The sequence below is a fragment of the Gamsiella multidivaricata genome (genome assembly GCF_025024155.1).
Source record: "Gamsiella multidivaricata strain RSA 2152 chromosome Unknown BC939scaffold_5, whole genome shotgun sequence".
Lineage (NCBI taxonomy): Eukaryota > Fungi > Mortierellomycota > Mortierellomycetes > Mortierellales > Mortierellaceae > Gamsiella > Gamsiella multidivaricata.
Window position 1 is genome coordinate 306,796 of NW_026251713.1, and position 26,334 is coordinate 333,129.

The window sequence follows — 26,334 nt, forward strand, 5'->3', positions numbered from 1 at the left end:
TGGCATCTTTCTGCCCCTCCTTGCCCTTCTCCTTTCATACAAATACATCCTACGGAAATCTCATCTTCTCCTGAAATCCATCCAATCCACTTTGAGTTTATCCACTTTTACGGAAAGAATGGTGTTTTATACCACTCCCGTGAATGACTTGTGGATCCATGGTTAAACGAGTGAAAACTAACCCTCTCTCCCTCCCCCCTCTCTCTATCTTTCTCTCCTGTCCCGGATCCTGTTTTCCTTGTCCCTATCCTCTTTCTGGTACTACCGTCCAGTGCCAAAGGTCATCCGAGGACTCTTGGATCCCACTTGTTGAGAACGATTAGTACTATCCCACGGCTGGATTGACGCTGCGTGCAAAGATCTCTTAGCGACCCCGCTTTCTGTCCCTCCGCCTCTTCTCTCGCCAATCCATTTCTTGCGCTGCTTTCTACCCAAAGGCATATTGGTATCATTCTGAACTGTTCTGAACACATCCCCACGTAACCAGCACGTTTTCGTACACAGGTACACACCCATCTTTCACGCCCTTCACCTACACACACGCTCACACACACAACGATGAATGGCATCGTCCGGATTGATTCCCACCAGGGATTAGTTATGACAATGAAGAAGAAGCCCGTCACCGCACACTCATCGCCTACGAAGGGCCACCATGCTTCCAGAGCGACGCGACCAACACTAAACAGTGCACCAGCGAATGCCCCCCCAGTGCTCCCGTCATTGGTCAGCAATGCCATGACAAGCACTGTTGGTTGGGCCAAGGACGAGACCGACAACCTGTTGGAGCTCGAATATAAGGAGGAGATCTTCCAATATATGAAGCAAATGGAGGTATGTTTGGTTTTCTGACCTGTGATCGCCGTTGTACGCTTGTTTCACAATCCCACTTCTTCTCTGTACCATGGCACGCGCACTGCGTGGTATGACCACTTCCACTCCTTTGTTTGCACCCCTTATTTCCCCATCCTTCAGAAATACACCCTGCAGCTGTTGATTTGTAGTATTCTCATGCACGAAGACGTATGTGAATGCCTTCTGACTATTGCTTGGTATTTTTTTTCTCACTCTCTCTATGACTATCTTACAATGTATCCCTCTGGATGGGTCGCCTTATGATATCGACATCAGAAGGAGACCATGGCTGTTCCTGAACACATGGATCTACAGCCAGAGCTCACTTGGGATCTGAGACCGCTGTTGGTCGACTTTTTGATCGAGATCCACAACCACTTCAACCTCCAGCCCGAGACATTGTATCTGGCAATGAACATGATGGATCGTTATCTCTCCAAGCGTGTCGTTTACAAAAAGCATTATCAGCTTGTTGGCATGACCTCGCTCTGGATTAGCAGCAAGTACGAAGATTCAAAAGACAAGCTTCCTTCAGTTTCGCAATTATGCAAGCTATGCAGCAACACATATGACGAGGCGGCTTTCATTACAATGGAGAGACATATCCTGAAGACACTGGATTACGGGTTGGGACATCCAACAGCCGAAGCCTTTTTAAAGAAGGATCTAGAGATGCCTGGGGAGGACGACCAAGTTCTGCGACACGTGGCTCAGTTCTTGATGGAGCTAACCATGTTCCAGAGATGCTTCCTCTCCTTCGGCTCTTCGACTATTGCTGCCAGTGCTTTGTTCTTGGCCCGCAACATCTGCCGAAAGCAGAGTATGGTACGTCCTTGTTCCTTGAAGACACAGCTTTCTGGCAATTTTGACGAGCTTTCTTGCGCTAACAAAGTTATTCAACTTGACGAATGCCGGTGTTCCTAGGTTCCCAATGATCCCAATGTGTTTACGTGTATTCAATATCTCGACAACAGCTTGACGAACGTGTCCAAGACCGTGCATGAGAAGTACGCCCGCTCGCGTTTCTCACAAGCCAGCATCGTGGTCAAGGAGTGGGTCGACAATGGCGGAAGGGCGCTAATTCAGCCGATCTCGACAACAGAGTGCTCGGACCCTCTTTGGACGCTCTCTAACATGCTGTGGCAGCCACCTTCACCTATCCCAACGACGTTCCCTACCCAGCAGAGCACACCTAGCAATAACTCAGCAGAAGCCCAACCCGCATATAGCAATGCTGGCTATGCTACTCAACAGACCCACCCTCAACCACCGCCACAGCCACAGCCACAGCCACAGCCACAGCCACAGCCACAGCCACATCAGCAACCACCGCAGCAGCAAGCGCAGCACCATCATAGTCACCAGACACAGCAGCAGCAACAGCAGATCCACCAACCACACCCACAACATCAACAGCAGCCAGTACAGCCGCGCTCAAGTCAGCAAGTCGTCCCTCATCAGATGCAAACCGGTCGTCATATCGGTCATACTGTAACATCCATGTTCTCCCAATATGCGTCGGGTCACCATCAGAGGACGGGGTCGAATGTTTCCGCCCATCACGTCGCGTATACAATGCTGCCACAACAACCACAGCCGGCAGTCATTACGCACCAGACCACATATGATATTCGGCCGGCAGGGTCAGACTGCGGGGCAAGATGGGTGGATATCAATGTCGACATGTAAAAACAGCCATAGGGCCGAAAGTTGCCATGTGCCGCTTCTTCCTCTTCGTTCTACGTATCGATCGCTCCAGATTCTATAACGGCAACCATTCTTTTAATTCCCTTTACGCGTATTATTATAATAACATTGTACATTATTAAGACCATGCCACTATACTATTACACTCTAATCGCTGCGGATATAATCCTCTCCCCTTTTTTTTTTTTCATGGATGGTTGTTTTTTGAGGACTTTACTCGCAGCGTCCGTGTATGTCTGTCGCAACATTCTTTCTCTCTCTTTGTCAATAGATAAACAAACCCCACACAAACAGGCGCGTGAAAAGCACGATATCGAGAACAGAGGACAATCCTCCGATCTCACTCATTCCTGTCTATGATGATGATGATTATATTATTTTGATTATTACAGTAGCTAGTGGTAGTATGGGTTGTAGATATGGGCATACGATCTATTTTATGTGGCGACGGTTCTGTGCTTGCCACCAACCTTGCACTTCAAATAAAACATCACGACCGCGCCCGCAGCCATGGTCCCGCCAATGAACCCAATCGCCCCCTTATACACATTTAGATCACCAACCCCATTACCTCCCGCACCTCCTTGTCCTCCACTCATGCTCGCCATAATCGCCGCTGCGATGGGCGTCCCAGTGAGGGATCCAAGTCCGTTGACACCAAAGGTGACACCGACCAAGATGGTCAACGATCCCATGCCAAACTGTTCTGCGAGGACAGGGGCCAGCAAGGAGATGAAGCCTCCACCCAAGAGGCCATAGAGGATCACATAAACGAGCAAGACTGGAAGCGATGAGGCAAACATCCAGACGAGGAGAGTTGTAAGAGAACTGGCAAGGACACAAAAGAGCATCAGATTAATGAGTCCGAAGCGATCACCAAAGACACCGCCAGCGAAGCGACCAAAGAACGAGGCGCCGTTCAGGAACGAGTTGAGCATCGCGCCCTGGCCCTGAGAGAGACTGTGGTCGACTGCGTAGGCTGTTCATATTATGCGTGTTGTCAAATATAAAATAAAAGTGTTCAAACTGAGGTCAGTAACATAGTTTTGATGCCAACGCCTCTGTCGGACCCAATTATTCAAAAAAAAATAAAAAATACCAGGGTCCACCTACAAGGCAGCAAGTTGAGCGGTGCAAAGTACCCAAAGGAAGTCAACAACACCCCCGAGATCATGATCAAGAAGGCCGGCCGTTTCATCGTCTCTAGATCCTTCATCGACACATTCACAGCCCTGTTTCCTGTGGTTGAGAATTGTCGGATCAACAGTGCGGAGGTGACCATGGAGCACCAGACGATGATGGCCAGGACACGAAGACACCACCGATGACCGATCGACGCGTTTAGTTTCTGGATCAAGACCGAAAAGACTAACCCACCGACACCAGATCCGGAGATTCCGATCCCAGAAGCCATGCCGCGACGGGCGACAAACCATTGCGAGGGTGCAGCGAGGATGCAAGGGTTGGCCATCGCAGCACCGAGCTATTGAAATGACAAATTATAAAAAAGTTTTAGGATGAGACTACAGATTCTAGAAACAGCCTTTATGAATCTTGTTTGATAAAAAGATTTAGACAAGGGTAGCTTACTCCATAGAGAATTCCTTGGCTCAGATACAAATGCCATACCTAAACTCATAAAATAAGCAGCCCGGGCACAGATGCCATTCGATTAGCGAAAACCGGATCAGAACGCCTTCCAGCACCATGTTGGATAGTAAAAAAAAAAAAAAAAAAAGTAGACAGAATCTCTTACCTCAGTCGCAAATGAAGCAGCGACGCAGCCCCCCGCGACCAGGACGGATCCCGTGAGGATCATCTTTCTATATCCAATCCTTGCCGCAAACAAGGAGAACACCCCCCCGACAATATACATAAATCCAAATGCCAGAGTCCCGATCCACGACACTGCGGATACCTGGCCCGGGAAGATCTCTTTTGTGTAAAGTTGCTGAAAGATTCCCCAGGAGAACATAACCCCGAGCATCGAAAAATTGTTCAGGAAGCAGGCTCCGACCACCACCCAGCCGTACCCACCATCAGGCGGGGCAATGAACGACACGGTTTTTTCGAGACCAGGCTCTTGTTCAGGATCCGTGGCCGGTGCGGCCGGTGCGGCAGTGACGATCTCAGACTCGATGGCTTCTACGGCCGTGGAGGAGGCGGATGCTGCAGAAGCTGAGGATGGCCGATGAGGTTTTTCAGAAGTAGGGGAAGAGAAGGAGTTGTGGGGTTTTTCGGACGGATTCTGAGGTGCTTGGTGATTTAATTGCGGTTGTTGGTGGTGGTGGTTCTGCTCCCCCTGAATTTGTAGGATGTCGCAATCGGTTGATTTTCTCTCGACGGACATGGCGGTGTATCGGACAATTCCTCTCGGATCAAAATCGTCAAAGCGAGATCTCAGGAGTGTATGAGTTTAAGGTGAGCAGAACTTGATGCCGGTTGGGCTGTGTGGTGATGATTGTGAGCGGCACGATATTGGTGGTGAATTGTATCACAGGTGCATAGTACAGAGCAAAAATCGAAGAGGGGAGATGGAGAAGGAGGAATGAGCAGAATGAGCAGAATGAAGAAACAGAACACCTCCGCCCACCTTTTTAAAGGGATCGGGCCTATGCTAGACCATTTCGCTGTTGCGCTGAATAAGGAAGCAATCGCACAGAAAAAAAGGAAAAAACAAAGGAAAGTGGCCTAAACCTCTTCGCACTGGAAAACAAACATGCACAAGAAAATGGGTAGGTTGTTCGGCATCCGATCCATGATCCACCTTAAAATTTCTTATTCTGAAGCTGAGGATCACAAACATGAGCTGGTGCCCTCTTCTTTTGTCAATCTCCATTTGGGACTAAGGCCCTCCCCAGCCAGCCCGCTTTCTGGGTGACAGCCAGAGCGCAGCCGGAAAAGACAAAAAAGAATCCTACGTCTCTGTAGTCTAGGGGACAGACAAAAAGAAGGTGGAGTCACTTATCGAGCGATAGGCCCGAGAAAAATAAAACCTTAAACGATTCCCGAAAAGCGGGGAACTCGATGCAAGGGAAGTTTAAAACCGGCGCCTACTTCATGTATCTCCTCGCAGGAAAATAGCACGGTCGCGTGGTTCGCCAATCTCCGCGCCCGTAGATTCCAATGGCCAAGTTCAGGGTCCAGTCTACCGCGGACGATTGCGTCACGCGTCGTGTTAAAACAGACCGTTGCCACCAAACCAGCACGAGCCATTCCTCGCGCGCTGCATTGATTAGAGAGCATAAGCAAACATGCTATGCTGCCTCCTGGGAATGCATTTAACATCCATCGACACCGACGGACAATGACGCCCATCAAAATGAAATGAGATTATCGTACATATATTTATTGCGTTGCCAACTTTGTTTCCTTTGGGTAAGGAAATCAGGACCTTTTCGGCCTTGAAGAAATTACAAGCAACTGCGGATGGGGAGGGTAGAGACAGTAATAAACAGAGCGAAAAAAAGGGAGGGGTTGTTGCTGCTACAAATAGTCGCAGCAGAGGGAGTACGGTCTCATGGAGCGACTATGTTTGATCGTCCAAGACCGCACGCCTATCATGTCCACTGTGCTTATTGAGCACGCTTGGGGTTCTGCGGCGAGTTCTTCCACATGATAGCAACCTGCTTGAAGGCCTCCTACAAATTTGTTGCAAAAGACATTCAAACAGCCATATTAGTTGAACAAGTTAATGTCTACATCCTCGCAAGCTCATTGGTATCCCGTGCTGACAAACAGAAGCGTTTCCCCATGGTCCTTGAAAATGAAGCAATTGGACGAGCCGAATAAAGTTCAGTCGCATTTTTCTCAAGTGGGTTACTGCGCGACGCGTACCTTGTGCTCGACGCCTGCGTGCTTAGCCTTGTACTTGGGAAGCTCTTCCTTCATGAAAGTGTTGTAGGCTGACATCTTCTTCTTTGGTGGATCAACCGCGGCTATAAATATAGGGAACGGTATTGTGGAAGAGTTTGGATAATGTTAGTGGCGCGTTCTCGTGGCTGGACGATAGCCGAAATGTAAGCAGAAAAAAGAAAAAGAAAAAAAAATCGAAGGACGGCAGACATGATGGCTACAGACGCGAGAAGAATTAGTTGGGATCCCGGTAATGGATAGCTTACCAGCCTTCTTAGAGGGGACACTTGTGGCCTTGACCTTTGGCATAGTGTTTTTTATTTTTTCTTTTGAATGAGGGACAGGGAGATGGGAGAGAGAGCAGACGATGAAGAAAAGAGATGAGGAATGGGAAGGGTGAGGGGGCGTGTCGGTGGGGCGGGAGGAGGAGTGTGGGTGGGTAAGGAGGAAGAAAGAAGAAAAAGAAAAGGGAATGTGAGGGAATAGTGGTGGTATATGTGAGGCCCGACTGAGTGGTGTGGGCCGAGGATGTTGTCCTATCATATTTTTGACTGGCTCTTGGTTGAGCTGTCCGGTGGGGAGTGCCCTCCTACCTATCATAATCAGCGATATTCAATATGCGAAAACTAAAAGGCACCGGCAAAGAAACAAAAACAAAGCAACCCATTCACCCATCCATTCTCTAGTCCACTTCCCCCTCCCCTCCCTTCTATAGTGCATCCTCGGACAACTGGCGCCGTGAACGAATTCTGGTTCGTAGTCAGCCCTCGCTTCCCGTCCTTCCCTCTCCCAGGCAGGCTTGTATTGGAAGTAGATGCCAGACATAAAGACCAATGTGTCTCTACACTGCACTTGCCCTGCCCATCCCTCGCACTCTCCGTCTCACCCTCTCTCTCTTCTGTTTCTCGCAATCATAATCAAAGTGCCCATCAGTGGTGTAACTTGTTCAACCAATATACCCGAATGTACACACACTTAAGCGTTTTTTTTTCTCCCTCTTGTGTGTCCTTAGTATTGAACCATTTGTTGTTTGGATAGGGATGTATATAAATTGTGTGAATGGTGGGCTGCCCTTATTATTTTTCTTGCCTGTCCATTTGATTTGTTTGTTGAATATGAAGGAATAGGACAGTAGTGCTCTTCTTTGACTAGGAATGTCATCCCGTTTTCTTCTCTTTGCCCTGGCTTCATGCCCCTCATCCTCTTGGAAAGCCTGTAGGTGTGTTAAACCTTCACTTGCAGCCACTGATATACATCCTCAGAAGGACAAAATAGAAAAGAGAAAGAGAGCAGAAAGACGTTGAGGCGCGAACTTCTTATTGAGTGTGAATAAAAAAAAAAAAAGAATATATGCAGAAACCTCTTTGCAATTTGTGCACACCCAGACAAAAGAGTCTGTGGAGCAAGGACAATTGTGGAAATGAAGCACACGTAGGCTACATCTCTACAAGGCAGAGCAGAGGAATACAGGAGCTACAAGAAGGAATAGAGGTATGAGCATCATTATCAATATCCTAGGGCAACTTGAAGTAGGCCATCATCCTCATCATGCACGCTGCTCTCTCGACCTCAGTTCTCGTTTTCTCGTGTTTGCTGATGAAGTTGATGCCCCAATGTATACCATCCATCCATTCGAAGGTTCAGCATCGGTAAAAGAACCTTCCCGCCCCGTCAACCGACTAATCAACCAACCAACCAGCCGTCTTTCTCTTGAGATGTCGTTATTCCAAAGTCTTCCTCTACGCGTAATGATTTTTTTTTTTTTTTTTTTTTGCAGCAGTAACCTAATGCCTTGCAGCAAGAAACGGGCTCTTGACCACGTTGGCTGGCTGACCAGGCCCGCCGTCGATAGACTCTGTGCCATTTTTTTGTTCACACGAACCGCTCATTCTTTTATTATGTATTCTCATGCTGTTCGCATCTTTACGGGTACACCGGAAACGAGAGTTGGTTCAAGAAGGCGATACACTTCGGCATGCATGAAATTTTGTGCGATTGCAAACTCGGCTGGGTTGCTTTTGTAGGGCATTATCACCATCGTGATGGATAGCTCAGAACTCTGCGAATAGGGTCTCGATCTTGTCCCGAATCCTGTGGACTTCATCCATTGTTTTGTCGATGGCCTCGTCGTACTTGAAAAAGTCTTCGGGGTCCCACGTCGGGACTTGTCCCAAGCTGAGATGAGGATTTTCGCTGAACCTGTTCACCCAAGAATCCCTGTACATCTATAGTGTTTTGTGTAGGTCAGATAGATGACAGATTAAAACATCTTTAGCGTCTTACTCTTTCATCCATCAATTCCCAAGCGTTTCTCCGATGGCCAACTTACAGAGACAGAGTACAAGACTTGGTCTGCGGGGAAACTCAGTGTCACAGCCTGATAAGGCATGTATGGGGCTTGAAGAGTCCAGAATGCTTCCTCGACTAATTCAATTACCCAAGGATCGTCAACGAACACTCTCTTCTTTTCGCGTCGGATGTATCTCAGTTGGACGTCCTTCGTATTGGCGAATACGAGCGTCGGTTCGTCTCCCTTGTTTCTATGATATTGCAGAAAAAACGAGTAAAGATGTCATGAAGTTAGTCCAGCTTCAAGGATTGAAAAGAGCAAGACTTCATTGAAACCATGGTCCTGTTGAAATACTTCGGTTCTAACGACAGCCTGTGAACGAAAACCCCCTCTGGCGAAAACTTGTCACCCTCCAGTCGTCTCGCACTTGAAAGCGTCCAGGCCCAGGAGAACAACCTATGGGTGGTACGTAGAGGGCATTTAAAGCATCGATATCAGTCAAGCATATACAGACGAGTCCACAACATCCTCGACCCTTCCAAACGTGCGCAGGTGGTGAAGCTTACCTCTCAGAGGAAATGACCCTGATATCCAAAGGAGTCGTCTTTTGTACAAGCGCATTCCAGAGAGAGACCGTTTTTTCCCTGAATGTCACATCCAGCTGGACGTTAATAGGAATATTGGTGTCCTCTGCTCTCTTCAGAACCCCAAGCGACCAAATCACGTCAGGCGGCACGATGTGATCTTGGAGATGCGGAGGCGTTAGTTTTTTCACCAGCGCTGAGAACGATTCGGAGGACTTGGTAAAAAACGGGCTGAACTCTGTCTTCAAGCGAGGATCACGAATAACACTGGCGTCCATCTCCTTAATTTCCCAAACGGATCCCCTGGGGTACTCTTGCAGACTGATCTGACCGATCCTGTAAGATTGTGAGATTGTAAACGGTTGTCAGCATCCCTTCAACACGCAGTAAGAGCAAGGGACGGTAGCACAGCGTATGCACTGATATCATCGTACCGGATCCGCATTTTGATCTCGCCATCCAACAGCTGGACTTGGTTGAGAGAGTCTTCAAGTGCGTTACGAATGCGCTCAATGTTTCTTTCCGTCATGCTACCGTGTTTGCACATTGCAAAAAAATAAAATAAAATAAAACAAAAATAAAAATAAAAATAAAAATAAAAATAAAAATAAAAATAAAAAGGGAAGAAGTCATTGCTTGTTAGTGGTATGATACACGACGAATGGAATGACAATGTAAGATCTATGTCAAGACTGGTTACCTCTCAGTATACTTCAACGAGTTAATGTAGGCGTCGTTCCTCCTCACGGCAGCAACCTCTCCTGCCTTTTGCGGTACGGCACCGGGGGGTGCTCGATCCTTCACTTCTCCTCCTTTCTCAATAGAAGCCATACTGAGGTCGAATTCGTGTAAGTTTTCAAACGCCGCAACCTCTTTAGCTCTGATAAAAACGCTCGCATTGCTAGCTCCCTGGGAATGTGGAGCCCCCTGTTTGGCAGGCACAGTGTGCTGAAGAGGCACGCCAAGGTAAGGCATTGGCGAAGCATTGACCATGTGCATCTCGACCAGCTTTGAAGGCTTCTCCAGAATATGACAGACGTTGTCGAACGGTGCTCTTTTCTAAGTCGGTATAGGGAAACACTCCGTTCAATCATCAATCGAGACAGCAATGTCCATTCATCGGAGTTGATGTACCTTGGTCGCTCCTGTTCATTAAAGAAAACCTCTTACCCTCTTGAGAATATAGTTCTTTATCCTTGTCATTGCTGTAAAGGTAGAGTGGTAATCATTTCCATAGACATAGAGAACCTATAGGAGTCAGAAACAGATAGCATATTATTAATACGACTGTTGCATGTGTTCGATGTTAATGCATGCGGTCGGAATTGGCGATGCAATAATAAAGGGCGACATCCTCTTACCATTTCTGGCTGATCCATCCAGATAAAGGACTTGCATTCTGTCCTCAGAGCGTCCAGCAACTGCAGGTTTCCACCGAGAAGGCGGAATGCGGGCAGATCCTTGGGCCAATTGAGGCGGTGCTGATACGTACATTCTTCTGTCGGTCGTCCCAGATATCTCTGGCTCTCCAGCCTACGTCGATCTTCCCGTTCCTTCTTTCTCTTTTCGGCCGCTGTTAGTTCTCGATCTGGTTTGGCCCAGCCCCTCGTCTTTGTCATCTTTTGTTTGGTTTCATGCAGCTAAATGAAAAGCGCACCATATAAAATACCCTCGTTAATCGGCTGTTCTGTACCACATTTGTAATAACCAGGTCTGACATCCGTAGCTACACATACGTCTTGGTAAAATGCGGCAAATTGATCCAGCGACGACTTGGCTCTTTGAATGCAGGATGTCTGGCCCCATAGCTCGATTCTCTAAAGTCGAACCAAACAGACGGAGCAAATCCAGATCAATGAACACGGTGATAAGAGGCGCCGTGATTCAATCAAAACCATAATCGCATGTCCACATATCTGTACCTCCTGCTTTTTGTTGAACGTCATATGAGCTCCAGTGTCATGAGCAAATGTCTCCAGCCTTTCCTCAAGAACTTTCGTGTCCGCATAGGTTGGGATCTATTGTTGAGGGCCTGGTGAGCATGCACGCGTAATAAATGACTCAAGTATATATTGAAGAGCCTTATGGAGAACTTACAAACCAATAGTCGTTGCAATCCGAAGGCTGAGGCTGAGGCTCAGGTTCTGCATTAGCAGAGAAGGAGTTCTGCCATTGCTGGGCACTCAGATCATCGGGATCCATGATTGCTTGATGAGGCGAGTGTTTATGAGAGAGGAGGTGAGAGAGGCGGTGAGAGAAGTGATAGTGGAAGCTTGCCTCGCTTGTGGGACCTTTTGAGTGCTATTTTACGACATTGCAGTCAGCCACATCTCAGTGTGACACACGCAAACAGCGACCACCACTGTCGGCATTGTCTAGACGCGTGAGGAGCAAATACATTCAACGGATCATTGAAGCAATAACAGCGTGGATATAGGATATGCAGATGCCATTCGCAACGATACTCATTGCTGCATATTTAAGCTTTCAGTTGCTTGCTACAGATGTGAATTTCAACGGCATTATTACGCGTCAATGGTGAGCGGCCTGGGGACAGTAAGATATGCGCCTTGGGATGCAGATCTAGAGAACGCCGCCAATTTGAGAATGTGACAGGCGAATAAGCGAATAAGTGATGGTTCAAATAAACATCAGCATGGAGACCATGAGAGAGAGCTTCCAGCTTTCATTCCCATCGTGCCATTGACGTCCTGACTCTTACGACTTGCTCTACACCGCTATTGCTTTATACTTTGACCTAACCCAGCGCTGTCGAACTGGCTCTATCATAATGAACGCGTCAGTCGACCTACAGACGCTCGAACGGTACTGCGAGACTTTGTACAACCCTCCCAACCCTGCCAGTCGGCTCCAAGCTGAGAATCTTCTCAACTATCATTGCCCCACCTTCAGCAATGACTTCGGCAGTGTCGGAAGCAGCGGCACCGGTGCTGGAGGAGTCAATGACGCAGCAAATGCTCATAGCCCCAACGTCAATTCGCCAATCGAATCTGCGCTGTTCTGTCGAAACTTGCTCGAAAATTCAAAGAGCCCCTATGCCTTGATGTAGGAAGCACTGTCCTGTATGCCGAAGCCTCTTGCTTCTTGTTCAATGCCTAGAGACTTAATGACATTGCGATTGCACGATAGGTTCGCCACATCGCGTTTAAAGATGCTCGTCGATAATCATTTTGCGACTTTTACAACAGCAGAACAACATGGCCTCCGCTCTTTTGTTCTTCAGTACATCTATCAGAACCCCGATCTACCGACATTCATTCTCGCAGCCCAGGCTCAGCTCTTTGCAATGATCACAAAGCTTGGTTGGGTCGAGAACAAGGAATTTCGCTCGCTCTTGGAACACATTCAGGTCTTCTTTCAGGTACAGGGAGTACCACAACTTTCCTGCAATACGCCTGCATTTCTCCCAACAACTCAGTCCTCATCACCAAAACTCGTTCTCAACTTTTGATTCCTATTGTGCACTCTAGCATGGAACGAACCATCGCATCTTAGGAGTTCGGATATTAACTGCTGTTGCTACTGAGATGAATATACCTGGTTCGAGAAACGTGGTCAAGCATCGAAAGAGCGCTGTTGGATTCCGAGACGCTCAATTACTTCCTATATTCCAGGCAGCTCTTGCCATGCTTAAGACCGTGCTACAGAGCCCACTTACAGGTGCGTATTTGCTTTTCAGTCTGAAGCTTCAAAGCGCTTAATCGGTTTACCTGAGTATTGCCAGTAGGATGAATGAATTACAAATCCCTCCTTTCGACTGACTACTCTTTATGTAAAGACCCTGAAGCAGAAAAGTTGAAAGAGGATATCCTTTTGTTGTTGAAAGCGTGCTTGGCATTTGACTTCATTGGGGCATCGCATGAAGAGGCATCAGACGATGTGGGGAGCATTCAGGTGCCTACAGCATGGAGGGTCGTCTTTGAGCAATCAGGATATCTGGATGTCCTTTGGGAATGCTGGAAGATTTTCTCGAGCCCTGTTTCCGTTCGAGTGATGGAATGCTTATCCCAGGCAGCGTCGATCCGTCGTTCAGTGTTTTCCACGGACAGTGCGCGGCATACGTACATCCATCAGATGATGCAGGAGACGATCCTAACTCTTACCACGGCTGCTGGACAAAGCAAACTGCAGGATGTGAGCAACTTTCATGAGTTCTGTCGGATGTTATCGCGGTTTAAGAGCACATATCAACTCGCCGAGGTTTGTGAATATAAGGATTCTGAGCAGTGGCTTTCCGCCATCGGCGAGTTTACAGCCCAAGGCTTTCATTCTTGGAAGGTAATTGTCCTTTAGAAATTATGTCCGCAATGATTTATGTTTACAGAACTTGTACCTGATAGTTCTTATGTGATTTTACATTCTGAATAGTGGTCACCGAATAGTGTTCCGTATCTGCTGACATTCTGGAACAAGACTGTGGGCTCACTGAGCTCTGTGAAGCAAGAGACCGAGCTTTTTATCGAGGATATCGCAGTGAACTTGTCTAGGGCCTATGTCAAGTCACGTCTGGACTGTGTTCATGCAGTTATGGACGGAGAGGCCGATGGTAAGCGTGTTCTCTGCGTCGAACTATGAACCAATCTGTATCCATTTTAGTTCCATTTGTTGATAACCAGTCCTTCTCAACTTAACAGACCCTCTCGAGTCGGAAGAGACTCTGCTACTTTCCCTGGAGATGTTTGCTAACATTGCACGCACAAAGTACACAGAGTCCGGTCGCAGTATCGTCAGTGAGTTCAAGGACCTGCTGCTCAAGTATCGGGAGCTCATCCAGAGGGCATCCGCTTTATCTGGCACCACATCTCCGCCCATCGGAGCGAGCGATATCAAGGAGAGTCTCATGGTGATTGAGATGCAATTAACATGGATGGTTTATATCATGGCCGCGTGCATCGGTGCCAGGGTGGTAAGTAGATCTTGGCTCCACGTTTTTGCATACACTGTACTATTGACGATGTTAACTTAATTTGGCTTGTTCAATATTTTATAGATGTATCAAAGCACTTCGGAACAGGATCAGGTGGATGGAGAATTCGCCTGTGAGGTACTTGGCTTTATCCATCAACTCCAAGTATGGACAACGCAGCGACCCCTGTATCTCGCTTCTGCCGACGCGCACCTCTATATTCAGTCTGCCATCATTTACTTTTATACCGAGTTCAGAACATCGTACATCGGCGAAGATTCCTCCAAAGCAGTCAAGGTGTACACGCAGCTCGCCTCGCGATGGGGATTAAATACTCCCAACCAGGTTCTGGATGTGATTTTGAACTCGTCACTGGGTAATCTTCGTTCGAGTGGCGACCCTGAATGGCGGAAGCAGGAGGATCAGCTAGTGCTTCGGACACTGAAGCTGTTTACAAATCTTTCTTCAGGGTACTTCACCATTTCAGTATTCGTAATATGGTATTATTTGAAATAGGCATACTAAAATATATTATTTATTTTGCACATCTGCAATAGATACAGCTCCGTAAAATACATTCGAAAATTGGATACAACGAAGGCACTACTGAAGAACCATAGTTCGAGCGAATTTCGGTTCCTGGATCCAGCAAGGAAACCCTCCAGTAGTGATGTCAGTCGTTGCAGGACAATCTACTACACGATGCTCGCCAGGATTTTATTCGCAGAAGACAATATCGATGCAGACTTTTGGCGGTTTATCAAGCCATGGGAAACGACCCTGGACCGGATAACACTTGCGTTCGAAGGAAGCGGCGAGTTGGGCGAAGAGGAGATTCGGGTGAGTATTTAATCAATATCTTCCTGCTTGGTCCAAATTCTGGATTCTCATTTGTGCAGCTGACCATCAAGGCTAGCTACTCAATATGTTCATTCTCGTGTTCTCGACTTTAGTTGATCCTTCTAGGTGTGTTCAAGGACCTGCGGGGATTTGTGACAAGTATAAGCAATCGGAGACAGTTCAACCTGTTTTACGAGTGGTTTTACCCTGCATACGCTCCTATCGCCGCGCGTGCGATTGAGATTTGGCCACAGAACGAACTTGCGATCGCAATCCTCCGTTTTTGGCACGAGTTTGCCACCAACAAGAGCAGCCGTGTCACGTTTGATAGCAGCAGCCCGAACGGCATCCTCCTCTTTAGAGAGACAAGGTGAGCAAAGACCAAACGAAAGCGCTAGGGAGGAGGAGCATGGGTAGTGTTATTTGTTAGATCTGACGCTAATACTTAAACACTTTGGTCGACGATGACTTTCAGCAACGTCCTTTATACCTATGGCCAAAACCTCTTAAATCGGCCCATATCAAATGAGAGCAATCGTTGGTCAGAAAAGTAAGCACCAAATGAACGTACTGCTTACCTTTGGTAGGATTTGGCTGATATATTAGTGTCTTCTTTTAACACAATCTCTTCGCTCGCCTCGTAGGTATAAGGGCATAATGCTTTACTTTGAGATCATGTCGGTCTCGCTCTCTGGAAAGTATGCCAACTTTGGAGTGTTCAAGCTATATGGGGACAAAGCCCTGGATCGTGTCCTGGAAATTTTCTTCCAGCTGATGCTTGCTATTCCCGTGGATGATATGGTTGTAAGTTCGAAGCGGCGACAAGCAAATTGGTCGGCACCCAGATACACGTGCTTACATTCCCACAATAACGCAACTATTCTCGACACCCTCTAGTCCTTCCCGAAACTGGCACAGGCGTACTTCAGGGTGATTGATGTATTCACAACGGACCATATGACAGGACTGGCTATGATGCCTCATCCTGTCCTGTCGTATATCTTTCGAGCATTGGGCGAAGTCATTCCGCTACCTGCAACGGACGCATATTGTTCCACAATGGCTTGCTCTGCCATTGACAAGGTCTGCACCTTTGTCCTGAACTGGCTGATTAGGAATAAAATCCGCAAGGTTGGTGATGAAGGTGCGGATGAAATGCACGATATCCCAGTGGATATTGGAAATCTGGCGACTGTCGGCAGCAATAATGGCAATCACCATCGAGGGAGTACCGACTTGACAAGTGGCGCGAACTCGCGGTTGCCTAAGCATCGTCAACAAGAGCAACAGGGAACGCATTGGCTAGTCGAATATGTGCTATCGAACAAACAAGCGTTTGCCTATTTACTCATGGTTCTCTTCCAAGTCATTGCGTTTGAGAACCGAAGCAACCAATGGAGTCTGAGCCGACCTTTGCTGGGGCTGATTCTCCTGAATAGAGGGTTCTTTGTGGAATATACGACCAGATTTGTGCAAGCACAGCTGCCGGACAGACAGGAGCAACTTCAAAAGGCGGTAGATGGGGTAAGTGCGGCATTCAGCTCTCTCTATTTATCGTAATAACCGTCTACTATCGCGTGTCACTAAATGACCATTCTACTTCCGTCATGTTAATGCTATAGCTCATGGATGGCATCGAAAATAACCTGACGACTGCTAACCGCGACAGGTTCACGACTAACGCCACTGCGTTTAGACGTGAGTGCGCCCAGATGACGCTCATGGCTTTGAACTTTGAGGATAATGAAAATATGCTGCACCTCCTCTGGAAAGCGGAGATGTAGCTAACCTAACATATTACGGAAATAAAGTGGCAGTCGATTTCTCCACTATGGCTGAGATCAATACTCGCCAAACCTACCCCCCAAATGTATATCCTTTTCTACAGTTACTTCATGTCAACTTCAATGTTTTGTATGTACAGAAATGCTTTAATGATCATACTTGTTGCTCAAGATACGCCGTGCTACATTGATCATAAAAGTTCCAGGGAGGCCCGGCCCAATAGCAGAGAGGCTTTACTGGCCACCACGGAGACGGAGAACCAAATGGAGGGTCGACTCCTTCTGAATGTTGTAGTCCGAGAGGGTGCGGCCGTCCTCAAGCTGCTTGCCGGCGAAAATGAGGCGCTGCTGGTCTGGGGGGATACCCTCCTTGTCCTGGATCTTCTGTTTGACGTTATCGATCGTGTCCGAAGACTCGACCTCGAGAGTGATGGTCTTGCCGGTGAGGGTCTTGACGAAGATCTGCATACCACCGCGGAGACGGAGAACCAAATGGAGGGTCGACTCCTTCTGAATGTTGTAGTCCGAGAGGGTGCGGCCGTCCTCAAGCTGCTTGCCGGCGAAAATGAGGCGCTGCTGGTCTGGGGGGATACCCTCCTTGTCCTGGATCTTCTGTTTGACGTTATCGATCGTGTCCGAAGACTCGACCTCGAGAGTGATGGTCTTGCCGGTGAGGGTCTTGACGAAGATCTGCATACCACCGCGGAGACGGAGAACCAAATGGAGGGTCGACTCCTTCTGAATGTTGTAGTCCGAGAGGGTGCGGCCATCCTCAAGCTGCTTGCCGGCGAAAATGAGGCGCTGCTGGTCTGGGGGAATACCTTCCTTGTCCTGGATCTTTTGCTTGACGTTATCGATCGTGTCCGAAGACTCGACCTCGAGAGTGATGGTCTTGCCGGTGAGGGTCTTGACGAAGATCTGCATACCACCGCGGAGACGGAGAACCAAGTGGAGGGTTGACTCCTTCTGAATGTTGTAGTCCGAGAGGGTGCGGCCATCCTCAAGCTGCTTGCCGGCGAAAATGAGACGCTGCTGGTCTGGGGGAATACCTTCCTTATCCTGGATCTTCTGCTTGACATTATCAATAGTGTCGGAAGACTCGACCTCAAGGGTGATGGTCTTGCCAGTGAGGGTCTTGACGAAGATCTGCATGATGGATGGGTGTGTGTTCAGAAGGTGCTTGTGTGATATGAGGGGGAAGACAGAGAGGAGGAGAAGAGATGGTTGAAGAAAGAAAAGAAAAAAGGGGAGGCAAGGGAGGGGCACTCGAGGTTTTTATATGCGTCTGCTGCGGATGGAACCACTGCCAAGCAAAAAGGAAAGGAAGGGACACAAAAAGCACGGGGCGCGCGGCGGCACTGGAATCTGCCAGAAATGGCGATTTGTCATATGCTGATTGAATGGGACTGAATCGAACTTTATAATACGATTTATTTATGGTGCCGTGCCACGTACAAACCAAAGAGTATATACAGCTTCTGGTTGGTCCTCGCATCACACGCCCAATCGCCTGCGGGCGACAAATTGGGGAAAGCTGCACCGCCTCCAAAGGAGTCCTCACTTCTTCGCCCCCTCTTCCTCGCCCGCCCCCCTGCTTGGTCTGCTTGGTCTGCTTGGTCTGGTTTGGATAGTTCGTCTGCAGGAAAAGGAAAAAAAAAAAAGGGTGCAAAGTCCTCAAGAGGACTAATAGAATGCATGGGTTAGTAGTCTTAACTGTGACCGTCCTTGCCTGTTGTTCACTGCTCCCGTCTTTTGTTTCTGCTCTTTTAGAAACAAAAAAAAAAAAAAAAAATGGAACAGCAGGTCGCACAAAGAGGGATGGTGATGTCAATCCACAAAGAGCAGCATTACGTCGTTTTGTGGCAACAGCACGCATTGCAAAACCAAAGAAAGACAGCGTTCTGGACCTGCTTCTTACAAGTCTATCTAGCCGATTGGTAACGAAACAAGTGCGATTGAACACTGGAAGTGGAATCCAGCCACACAGCAGTAGTGAATTCCACATGGTGGTCTAGGTAGCCTGAAGAAGTATAGTTGCACAATTGATGCCGTAGTGTGTGTTTGTTGGTAGTGGCAAGAACAGGCGTTAGCATACTTGTATATACTCAGAGATTTGGATTGTTAACAAATGATACGCCCGTACCTGACGATCCTTCAGCACTTTTGCCACTATAATTGATCGATCCCTACACACTCCATTATACACTTTTCGTTTGTACCGGGCTCAAGCGTAGCAAGTCAGCGTCAATAGTCTCGACGACTGTAACGACTGACTAAACTCAGGTATGGCAGATGAGCCTCGAATGACTCCGACGATGATAGCCGTTGGTAATATGGGATGAATGTCTCTTCTTTATTTTTAGTGCTCGCACAGCCCCCATGAACGAGAACAAAAAAATGTGGCTTGGGCAACCCTACTTTGAGTGCAAGTGCAGACATGGTGCTGAGGATCGGTTCCCAGTGCCTCGACTTGACTCGACTCAACTTCCTCCGCAGCGTTCGACGTCCAACCTCCACCTGTTCACCCACTCTCGCTCAGGACAGCATTCGACATGGCACAGCCTATCGAGCGCAATCAGGACGCGACTGTCTATGTCGGCAATCTGGATGACCGCTGCACCGATGCCCTGATCTGGGAACTCATGGCTCAAGCTGGTCCTGTCGGTAAGTGGCACACTGTCAGGGAAACCGCCTGCTTCGCTTCGCGTCAAGTGGCGCAAAGTACTGCATACTGCTGTCTTTCTTATTATCGTAAAATCGAGTGGTTATTAATACCTGTCTTTTCGACTCGACTCGGCTTGCATATCAACCAGTGAATGTGCACCTACCAAAGGACAGGGTAACGCAGATGCACCAAAATTATGGATTCTGCGAATATGTGTCAGAGGATGATGCAGACTATGCCTGCAAGATTCTTAATCAGGTCAAACTCTTCGGAAAGCCCCTCAGGATCAACAAAGCAACATCGGATAGAAAGAATCTGGAGGTTGGCGCATCGCTCTTCATCGGAAATCTTGCCCCGGATGCCGACGAGACACTGCTTAGGGACACCTTCAGCGCATTTGGAACAATTGTTGGGCACGCAAAGGTCGCACGCGATCTGGAGACGGGTCAATCGAAGGGCTATGGATTCGTCAGCTTCGATAACTTTGAGAGCTCGGACGCAGCCATCGATGCCATGAACGGACAGATCCTGGCCAACAAACCCATTACAGTCGGATATGCGTACAAGAAGGATGGAAAGGGAGAGCGGCATGGATCAGCTGCAGGTAACTCTCTGGATATTGGTGTTCATTTTTTTGTTGCGTGCGTATGGGCTATGGCAAGCTGGGACTGATATCAAACCACCTCCTTTCCTTTTCATTCAACAGAGCGTCTAATTGCCGCACAGGGAAGAAAGAATCAGCCCAGCATGCCCAACCGCCTATTTGCAGATATTCCAGGACCAGCGCCAGGAGGATTCACACCCACAGGAGCCAATGCAGCACCCGTTTCTCGTCCCCCACCTCCCTTTTCACAACCTCCCGCACAGGCCCCGGGTATGCCCCGGCCACCAGCACCTTACGGTCAGCAATTACCCCCACCCCCTCGCTTCGGTGGATATCCTAGTCACATGCAACAGCAGCAACCGCAGTATCATGGAAGTAATGCCATTCCGTTAGGTCAGCTCTCAAGACCGCCACCCTTCGGAGCAATGCCTCCACCAGGCGCAATGGCACCGCCTCCACCAGGGATGTATGCACCCAATCCTAACCAGCCTCCGATGATGCAGGGTGGCCCACTACCGCCACCAGGATATGCGCCTATGCAGCAGCCAGGGTACCCAGGAGGAGCACCACCCATGCGACCACCAGGAAATTATGCGCCCTATGGAGCACCTCCGCCACCAGGCTATCAGGGATATCCAGGACAGTAGTAGGACATATAAAATAAGCCGAGGACGGATCGTGGCCCGCTGAAGAGTCTTGAGAACAATAAAGCATAATACAGCAATAATATTTGCATTGTACCTTGATGGGGCGTTTTCGTTGGGTACATAATATTGTCGCGTCGCGCGGAATAAAAAAGATCCTTGAACAATTCATATGTTCGGGGCTAGGGTTCGGGCTTAACGCTCATGGGCGCAACGTAGGGCTAACTGTAGAAAAGAGATAAGAGGTGGCATCCCAGAATGGTCTGTCTTGTTCATTTACTTCATTTGCAAACTTCATTCAATTCGAATCACTTTTTACCTGTCATGCTCAAGAACTCAACTTGGAGTAGGATTTTGCTTGGTAGACTATTCGTGTGCTTCGTGCTTCGCCTGTGTTTGTTTATCTGATCTTTCTTTCCCCTATACGCACACACCAAATCAAACCGTCTTTTAGAACTCGAGGATACCAACTTGGCCGAATTCGGTAGCCAACTCGAGAAGGACCGCCGTAAGGAAGAAGGCGCTCTGGAAGAGGCTTGGGGGCCAGATACAGGTGTTGGATCAGAGACAGGTCTGTGGACCTGGCGGATTGAGCAGTTCCAGGTCGTGGCAGTGCCCAAGAAGGACTATGGCCGGTTTTACACCGGCGACAGCTATATTGTTTTGAATGTAAGTAGACCGAGAGTAGTTGGCCATCGTCTGCAGATCTTTCTTCCCCATGAGAATAACAATCCACTTTGATCGTGAACAGACGTACGCAAAGGAGGACTCGGATGCACTCCTGTACGATATACATTTCTGGCTGGGCGAAAAAACCAGCCAAGACGAGGCTGGTACTGCCGCCTACAAGACTGTCGAGCTGGACGATTGTAAGTGCAGGACCTGAAGCAAGATGGGGAATTCAGGATCTTTTATTCTTTAATGTGAAGCGCGTTTTTTTTTTTTAACCCAGGTAATCTTACTCACCCCCCACTGAAAAAAAAAAAAAAAAAAAAAAAAGACCTAGACGGAAAACCCATCCAACACCGTGAGGTCGACGGCCACGAGTCCAGGTTATTTCTGTCCTATTTCGCAACCTTTTCAACCCACGCCGGCGCAGTCGCCTCTGGGTTCCATCACTGGACCGAACCTGAGTACATTTCTCGCCTGCTGATGGTCAAGTCTGCACCGAACAAGGGTGGCCACAAGTCCTCGGTCGTGGTTCGCGAAGTCCCCGCGTCGATGATGAACAGTGGGGATGTCTTTATTTTGGATACGGGCAAGATCCTGTACCAGTGGAACGGAAAGGAGAGTTCGGGAGTCGAAAGGGTCAAGGGCGCAGAGTATGTACATGGGATTAGGGCTGATCGCGCCGGTGCAATTGACGTCGAGACCTTTGGTAAGTTGCGGTAGAAATATGAAAAGTCTCTATTATTCTTTGTATGATGGTATTGACCCCTACTGCAATGTCCATTAATGTATGTAGATGAGGGCGACCGAGATCAGAGGATCTTTTGGACGGCGCTTGGAGGTGAGGCCGAGGTGAAGCCTGCAGAGGCCGTTTCTGAAGAGCCTGATTATGTCAAGAAACTGTTCCGGTAAGGATTCGTTTTTCTTCTAGGTCATCACGAGAGAACAAACCGCATAACCATCATTACCTTGCCTTTTTTTTCCCCACTACTACACTCTCCATCTAGATTGAGTAACGCCAGCGGAAAACTCGAGTTCACGCTAGAGGGATCAGGTCCTGAAGTGTCGCAGGAGCTCTTGGACACGAACGATGTCTTCATTCTGGACGTCCACCACGAGATCTTTGTCTGGGTTGGCGCGGGTGCGAATGCGGAAGAGCATCGAAATGGACTGCATTATGCACAGTCATATCTGAAGCGCGAAGGACTTGCGAGCCAGACGCCGATCTCGAAGGTGATGGAGGAAGGGGACCACACCATGTTTGATAACGCCTTGAACCGATTCTAGTGGCCAAGTGTACCTGAATTTTGCCCTGAATTCCATAGATGTTAAAACTGCTGTCTCAATTAAAATAAGGTTTGTTACGACGACAGTGTGCCGGGTCTTTGGCACGCGGGCGCGGGGGAGATGTTGCCCGAGAACCCCCCCTTCGCTCCATCACTTCCATTTCTTTCATTCACTTCAACATCTCTGCAGCATGTCGACACCTTCCCCCATCACCGAGTTCTTTTCCTCCTCCGACCAAAAATTCGCCGTCGTCGGTGCATCCTCCAACCGCACCAAGTTCGGCAACAAAGTCCTGCGTTGGTAACCCCCCCCCCAAATCCGATCAAAAGCTCCATCTTTTTATACGCTTCCTATGCCCGTAAAAACCCTGAATATCTAAACCTGACCGACCCATCTTCAATGTCCACCACCCAGGTACACCGACCATGGCTATACAGCAGTGCCTGTGAACCCAAAGGAAAAGACAATCGAGTCGCTGGCCTGTGTCCCGAACCTGTCCTCGTTGCCTGGCTCACCTTCTGAGTACCATGTCTCGATCATCACCCCTCCTGCGGTCACCAAGTCCGTTCTTGAAGAGGCACACAAGAACGGAATCCAGCGTGTCTGGTTGCAGCCCGATGTCGATTCTCCGGAAGCATTGGCTTATGCAAAGGAAGTCGGCATCCATGTCATTGCTGGAGGACCCTGTGTCCTCGTTCACGGCATTACCAGCGAGCAAGCCAAGTTGTAATGGCATATAGATCGAGCAAATGCCATATAGTATAGATAATACAGCTGCGTTTATTTTAACAGTGATAACTCTCTAGGACGCCAAAAAAAAAAAAAAAAAGAACAGAAAAGAAAAGAAAAAAGGTCCTAAGCGACAGGAACATCGATCTCACAGCTGACAATCTTGAACAGTTTTGTCAAGACACCTTCATTGTCGCGCAGGCCAGAATGCATGTACTCGTTTGTGATCCAGAGCTGGATTCCCTTGATGCCCTCCGCAGCCTTCTCGGAGTATTCGCGGGCGACGTACATGTCGTCATAGTAGACAGCAGCTGCAACTGGGACCTTGTTCCTGGCCAAGACTTCGGGGTCGTAGAGCTTTGGCCATTTATCATAATTCGCCAAAATCTCGGCGCATTCCTTCAGAGGGCTGAGTGATGCGTAGTCATCCAACATCCAGTCGTACATGTGCTCTCCTACGAAGTAGAAAAAGAAAAAGAGGAAAAAGAGGAAAAAAAGAAAAAAGAAAAAAGAAAAAAGAAAAAAGAAAAAAGAAAAAGGGTAGATGGGTTATTACATTAGTACGACTTTGCACGGTCAAAAGAGAACAGATGAAGAAAATAAAGCATCGCTTTAGCTCACCTGTAAAGTACACGATCTTGTTGTCGTCGTCCTCGAATGCATCGTACTCCTTGGCAGAGTAAACGAACGCGCTCCTGAACTCTCCATTCAGCAGCTTAGACGCCGTCCACTTGGAAGCCACGCCAGGTCCGTCACAATAGATGGACTCGTGCAAGACCGCATAGATCGGCGGGATTTGCTCCTGCGAGGCCATTTCGTTCAAGAACAAGCTCGACAGCTCTTCCTTGCCATCCCTCAAGGTCACAAAGGCCTGAAGGCAGAGTGTGTGCACATGGTCCATTCCACCCGAGAGTCCAAAGCTCATGCCCAGTTGTTGGAACTTGCGAGGTGTGAGGATACCGCCGGTCGGGAGTGTGACCTTGTTGAGGGCAAGGTACTTCATGATCTTCTTGACACGTTTGATGTCCATGGGGAATCGCTTATAGTACCGCTCCGTATGTGCCATGACGCTCTTGTACGATTTGCGGTAAACGTCTTCAAGAGAGTCGAATACTGGCGGGATGCCTCCGGTGATGTATGCCGCTGTGATTGACTCTGGGCTAGAGTTTGTAAGAATAAAGCGCTAATTGCGGTCAGAGAACTTTTTTTTTTTTTTCGTTGGTGAAGAACATAATCATGAGATGGCGCCTGCTGTTTCCAAAAAAAAAAAAAAAAAGAGTGCTTACAACATGGAAAGATATGTCGTGATGCAGAATCCGCCATAGCTCTGACCCAACAGACTCCACTTCTTGTCCGCGTATTTGGCTAGTTTGCAACAAAAAAAAATAATAATAACAATCTCCATTAGATCCCAAGTTCTCAACCATAAAAAAAAAATTCTCACGCATTCCTGCGAAGGTTTCCATTTTTATCCATCCCATGGTATAGGATGGTTCGACAGAATGTTCGTGTTTTTTTCGTTACCAAGAAGAGTCTCTCGAATCAATTCAGAGTCACGGACGATCGAGTCCGCCCGAAAGTGCATGAAGTACTCGGCCTGCTCCTGAGGGGTTTTGAACTGGGACAGCGCCTGGACCGTCATGGCGGTTGAGAGACCTGTTCCGCGCTGATCCAACAACAAGACGTTATATTTTTTCGCCGCTGTCTTGACCCAACCCCTAAGGAGAGAATAAATCCAAAAATCCGTCCAGCACGCAATGGAGGTTAGAAAGCGCGGATAAACTAATGATAGATGGCAATTGAGGTCTGGTCCACCTTGCTTTCATTTTACGTGTTATAAGCGGGCCCTTGGAATCCTGGACCGCCCTGGTAGAAGATGAGCCAGGGCATCTTGTCGGACTCGGCCTGTTTCTCCACTGCGACAACCTTGCGTGGGACATCAAGCATCAAACGACGGGTCAGGATACTTGTTATATCACTTGTTGTTGCTTGTTTCCACATGTTGCCAAAGGCGTTCTTGGTACACTGAGTAACTGAGCATTGGGAAAATAACACGTAGACAAACCTTTCGTGCAAAGACAACGATGGTCTCCTTGCTGGAGGGATTGGCGTGATCTAATGGCAGATCGAAATAGTAGTCCTGGGACTTGAGGCCATTGGAGACAAAGCTCTCGATCGGGCCAGGACGGAGGTATGAGTTCTTGGTGGTGCTCATGGTGATATTGAGGAAAGGCGCGGTTGAGAGCAAGGAGGAGGAGGAGGAGGAAGGGGAGGAGGGTGGAAGGGATGGGGACAGGAGTAGGCGAGTGGAGTGGTGGGTGTGGATGCGGATGCGGATGGGAAGGGCGGGGCGAGGGAGTAGTCGAGGAAGGAGGAGAAGAGTGTGAGAAGAAGAGGAGGGGAGGCGTGGCGGCATTTTTGAGTGAGGATATGAGGATGTGATGGATAGAAGGCCCACCAAAAAAAAAAAAAAAAAGGGCTTGCACTGAGTCCTGCGATGCGATTGGCCCGGCGTGACCCATACCAGTCTGGCGCAGAAATGTGCAGCCTGCCATTGGGCTGGCAGGCCCAGGAAATCCATTGGGGGAGACTGCTGTCCATAGTCTGCGACTAGTCCCTGTGCCTGCATGCGACTAAAGGGCGTCAGTCTGCCCTGCTTGAATAGCACGCATGTGCACAGATGGACTACAAATAGACTACACCATGGGAAGCGTCGTCGTATCGGATACACCGACATCACATTCCGTGTGCTCTGTGCGATGTTGGCGCGTGTTTGTAAGAGAGGATGATGTCATGTTGACCTGTGCACCATCCGACGCATCCGCCCGGTGCCGCCTGTAATAAAACGCCTTCGTTCTTCCTTTTCCCTCTTTCTTTCTTTCTTTCTTTCTTTC

At 48.4% G+C, this 26,334-nt stretch overlaps 11 protein-coding genes across 11 annotated transcripts; 6 read left to right on the forward strand and 5 right to left on the reverse strand.

Annotated features, from left to right (window-relative positions):
• The first annotated feature begins 276 nt into the window (after positions 1-276).
• On the forward strand, positions 277-2,711 carry BC939DRAFT_222843 (uncharacterized protein). Its single transcript, XM_051550797.1, has 3 exons — positions 277-834; positions 1,132-1,680; positions 1,780-2,711. Exons 1-3 carry the CDS (start codon positions 559-561, stop codon positions 2,542-2,544), a joined length of 1,590 nt encoding a protein of 529 aa, XP_051416676.1. The 5' UTR covers positions 277-558; the 3' UTR covers positions 2,545-2,711.
• Position 2,712: 1 nt separating this feature from the next.
• On the reverse strand, positions 2,713-5,011 carry BC939DRAFT_222888 (major facilitator superfamily domain-containing protein). The gene is made up of 4 exons (XM_051550798.1): positions 4,319-5,011; positions 4,153-4,191; positions 3,676-4,045; positions 2,713-3,541 (listed from the first exon to the last, which is right to left on the reverse strand). The coding sequence occupies exons 1-4, from the start codon at positions 4,910-4,912 to the stop codon at positions 3,000-3,002; spliced, it is 1,545 nt and encodes a 514-aa protein (XP_051416677.1). The 5' UTR covers positions 4,913-5,011; the 3' UTR covers positions 2,713-2,999.
• An 884-nt stretch (positions 5,012-5,895) lies between these two features.
• Positions 5,896-6,939, reverse strand: BC939DRAFT_437895 (uncharacterized protein). Its single transcript, XM_051553754.1, has 3 exons — positions 6,684-6,939; positions 6,400-6,500; positions 5,896-6,203 (listed from the first exon to the last, which is right to left on the reverse strand). The coding sequence occupies exons 1-3, from the start codon at positions 6,724-6,726 to the stop codon at positions 6,138-6,140; spliced, it is 210 nt and encodes a 69-aa protein (XP_051416678.1). The 5' UTR covers positions 6,727-6,939; the 3' UTR covers positions 5,896-6,137.
• A 1,336-nt stretch (positions 6,940-8,275) lies between these two features.
• Positions 8,276-11,802, reverse strand: BC939DRAFT_437899 (uncharacterized protein). Its single transcript, XM_051553755.1, has 11 exons — positions 11,389-11,802; positions 11,214-11,309; positions 11,028-11,108; positions 10,653-10,931; positions 10,462-10,539; positions 9,992-10,350; positions 9,726-9,821; positions 9,274-9,627; positions 9,062-9,163; positions 8,747-8,957; positions 8,276-8,642 (listed from the first exon to the last, which is right to left on the reverse strand). The coding sequence occupies exons 1-11, from the start codon at positions 11,491-11,493 to the stop codon at positions 8,469-8,471; spliced, it is 1,935 nt and encodes a 644-aa protein (XP_051416679.1). The 5' UTR covers positions 11,494-11,802; the 3' UTR covers positions 8,276-8,468.
• A 168-nt stretch (positions 11,803-11,970) lies between these two features.
• BC939DRAFT_525246 (uncharacterized protein) lies at positions 11,971-17,253 on the forward strand. The gene is made up of 13 exons (XM_051561301.1): positions 11,971-12,357; positions 12,442-12,673; positions 12,783-12,972; positions 13,091-13,590; positions 13,681-13,858; positions 13,947-14,218; positions 14,303-14,688; positions 14,776-15,058; positions 15,172-15,428; positions 15,534-15,608; positions 15,703-15,862; positions 15,956-16,582; positions 16,681-17,253. The coding sequence occupies exons 1-13, from the start codon at positions 12,083-12,085 to the stop codon at positions 16,840-16,842; spliced, it is 3,597 nt and encodes a 1,198-aa protein (XP_051416680.1). The 5' UTR covers positions 11,971-12,082; the 3' UTR covers positions 16,843-17,253.
• BC939DRAFT_419279 (uncharacterized protein) lies at positions 17,077-18,234 on the reverse strand (the record flags this gene model as incomplete). Its single annotated transcript, XM_051553053.1, has 1 exon — positions 17,077-18,234. Exon 1 carries the CDS (start codon positions 17,992-17,994, stop codon positions 17,077-17,079), a length of 918 nt encoding a protein of 305 aa, XP_051416681.1. The 5' UTR covers positions 17,995-18,234.
• A 1,037-nt stretch (positions 18,235-19,271) lies between these two features.
• Positions 19,272-20,233, forward strand: BC939DRAFT_437913 (uncharacterized protein). The gene is made up of 2 exons (XM_051553756.1): positions 19,272-19,506; positions 19,656-20,233. The coding sequence occupies exons 1-2, from the start codon at positions 19,395-19,397 to the stop codon at positions 20,177-20,179; spliced, it is 636 nt and encodes a 211-aa protein (XP_051416682.1). The 5' UTR covers positions 19,272-19,394; the 3' UTR covers positions 20,180-20,233.
• On the forward strand, positions 20,194-20,885 carry BC939DRAFT_223267 (uncharacterized protein). Its single transcript, XM_051550799.1, has one exon. The coding sequence runs from the start codon at positions 20,255-20,257 to the stop codon at positions 20,756-20,758; it is 504 nt and encodes a 167-aa protein (XP_051416683.1). The 5' UTR covers positions 20,194-20,254; the 3' UTR covers positions 20,759-20,885.
• Positions 20,886-21,079: 194 nt separating this feature from the next.
• On the forward strand, positions 21,080-22,711 carry BC939DRAFT_499144 (severin; the record flags this gene model as incomplete). Its single annotated transcript, XM_051559910.1, has 6 exons — positions 21,080-21,101; positions 21,210-21,424; positions 21,507-21,624; positions 21,756-22,133; positions 22,221-22,332; positions 22,432-22,711. The coding sequence occupies 6 exons, from the start codon at positions 21,080-21,082 to the stop codon at positions 22,709-22,711; spliced, it is 1,125 nt and encodes a 374-aa protein (XP_051416684.1).
• A 190-nt stretch (positions 22,712-22,901) lies between these two features.
• Positions 22,902-23,441, forward strand: BC939DRAFT_499145 (CoA-binding protein; the record flags this gene model as incomplete). The annotated part of the gene is made up of 2 exons (XM_051559911.1): positions 22,902-23,011; positions 23,126-23,441. The coding sequence occupies 2 exons, from the start codon at positions 22,902-22,904 to the stop codon at positions 23,439-23,441; spliced, it is 426 nt and encodes a 141-aa protein (XP_051416685.1).
• A 121-nt stretch (positions 23,442-23,562) lies between these two features.
• BC939DRAFT_437920 (Alpha/Beta hydrolase protein) lies at positions 23,563-25,913 on the reverse strand. The gene is made up of 6 exons (XM_051553757.1): positions 25,506-25,913; positions 25,272-25,366; positions 24,965-25,158; positions 24,727-24,805; positions 24,062-24,600; positions 23,563-23,895 (listed from the first exon to the last, which is right to left on the reverse strand). Exons 1-6 carry the CDS (start codon positions 25,854-25,856, stop codon positions 23,567-23,569), a joined length of 1,587 nt encoding a protein of 528 aa, XP_051416686.1. The 5' UTR covers positions 25,857-25,913; the 3' UTR covers positions 23,563-23,566.
• Positions 25,914-26,334: the final 421 nt, after the last annotated feature.

Excerpts from the sequence above, each read along its gene's own strand:
- BC939DRAFT_437899 (XM_051553755.1), bottom strand. The coding sequence starts at position 11,493 with ATGGATCCCGATGATCTGAGTGCCCAGCAATGGCAGAACTCCTTCTCT. Across the intron at positions 9,628-9,725 it reads GAGATCAAAATGCGGATCCG|GATCGGTCAGATCAGTCTGC; the intron begins GTACGATGATAT and ends ACAATCTTACAG. Across the intron at positions 9,164-9,273 it reads AGGGTCATTTCCTCTGAGAG|GTTGTTCTCCTGGGCCTGGA; the intron begins GTAAGCTTCACC and ends TACCACCCATAG.
- BC939DRAFT_222888 (XM_051550798.1), bottom strand. The coding sequence starts at position 4,912 with ATGTCCGTCGAGAGAAAATCAACCGATTGCGACATCCTACAAATTCAG. Across the intron at positions 4,046-4,152 it reads GCCAAGGAATTCTCTATGGA|CTCGGTGCTGCGATGGCCAA; the intron begins GTAAGCTACCCT and ends TCATTTCAATAG. Across the intron at positions 3,542-3,675 it reads ACCGCTCAACTTGCTGCCTT|CCTACGCAGTCGACCACAGT; the intron begins GTAGGTGGACCC and ends TAATATGAACAG.
- BC939DRAFT_437913 (XM_051553756.1), top strand. The coding sequence starts at position 19,395 with ATGGCACAGCCTATCGAGCGCAATCAGGACGCGACTGTCTATGTCGGC. Across the intron at positions 19,507-19,655 it reads GGCTCAAGCTGGTCCTGTCG|TGAATGTGCACCTACCAAAG; the intron begins GTAAGTGGCACA and ends CATATCAACCAG.
- BC939DRAFT_222843 (XM_051550797.1), top strand. The coding sequence starts at position 559 with ATGAATGGCATCGTCCGGATTGATTCCCACCAGGGATTAGTTATGACA. Across the intron at positions 835-1,131 it reads AATATATGAAGCAAATGGAG|AAGGAGACCATGGCTGTTCC; the intron begins GTATGTTTGGTT and ends TATCGACATCAG. Across the intron at positions 1,681-1,779 it reads TCTGCCGAAAGCAGAGTATG|GTTCCCAATGATCCCAATGT; the intron begins GTACGTCCTTGT and ends CGGTGTTCCTAG.
- BC939DRAFT_437920 (XM_051553757.1), bottom strand. The coding sequence starts at position 25,856 with ATGCCGCCACGCCTCCCCTCCTCTTCTTCTCACACTCTTCTCCTCCTT. Across the intron at positions 25,367-25,505 it reads TCGTTGTCTTTGCACGAAAG|GTTGTCGCAGTGGAGAAACA; the intron begins GTTTGTCTACGT and ends GTCCCACGCAAG. Across the intron at positions 25,159-25,271 it reads CAAGGGCCCGCTTATAACAC|GGGTTGGGTCAAGACAGCGG; the intron begins GTAAAATGAAAG and ends TTCTCTCCTTAG.
- BC939DRAFT_437895 (XM_051553754.1), bottom strand. The coding sequence starts at position 6,726 with ATGCCAAAGGTCAAGGCCACAAGTGTCCCCTCTAAGAAGGCTG. Across the intron at positions 6,501-6,683 it reads TGTCCCCTCTAAGAAGGCTG|CCGCGGTTGATCCACCAAAG; the intron begins GTAAGCTATCCA and ends CTATATTTATAG. Across the intron at positions 6,204-6,399 it reads ACGCAGGCGTCGAGCACAAG|GAGGCCTTCAAGCAGGTTGC; the intron begins GTACGCGTCGCG and ends ACAAATTTGTAG.
- BC939DRAFT_223267 (XM_051550799.1), top strand. The coding sequence starts at position 20,255 with ATGCCCAACCGCCTATTTGCAGATATTCCAGGACCAGCGCCAGGAGGA.
- BC939DRAFT_525246 (XM_051561301.1), top strand. The coding sequence starts at position 12,083 with ATGAACGCGTCAGTCGACCTACAGACGCTCGAACGGTACTGCGAGACT. Across the intron at positions 13,591-13,680 it reads AAGGCTTTCATTCTTGGAAG|TGGTCACCGAATAGTGTTCC; the intron begins GTAATTGTCCTT and ends CATTCTGAATAG. Across the intron at positions 13,859-13,946 it reads TATGGACGGAGAGGCCGATG|ACCCTCTCGAGTCGGAAGAG; the intron begins GTAAGCGTGTTC and ends TCAACTTAACAG.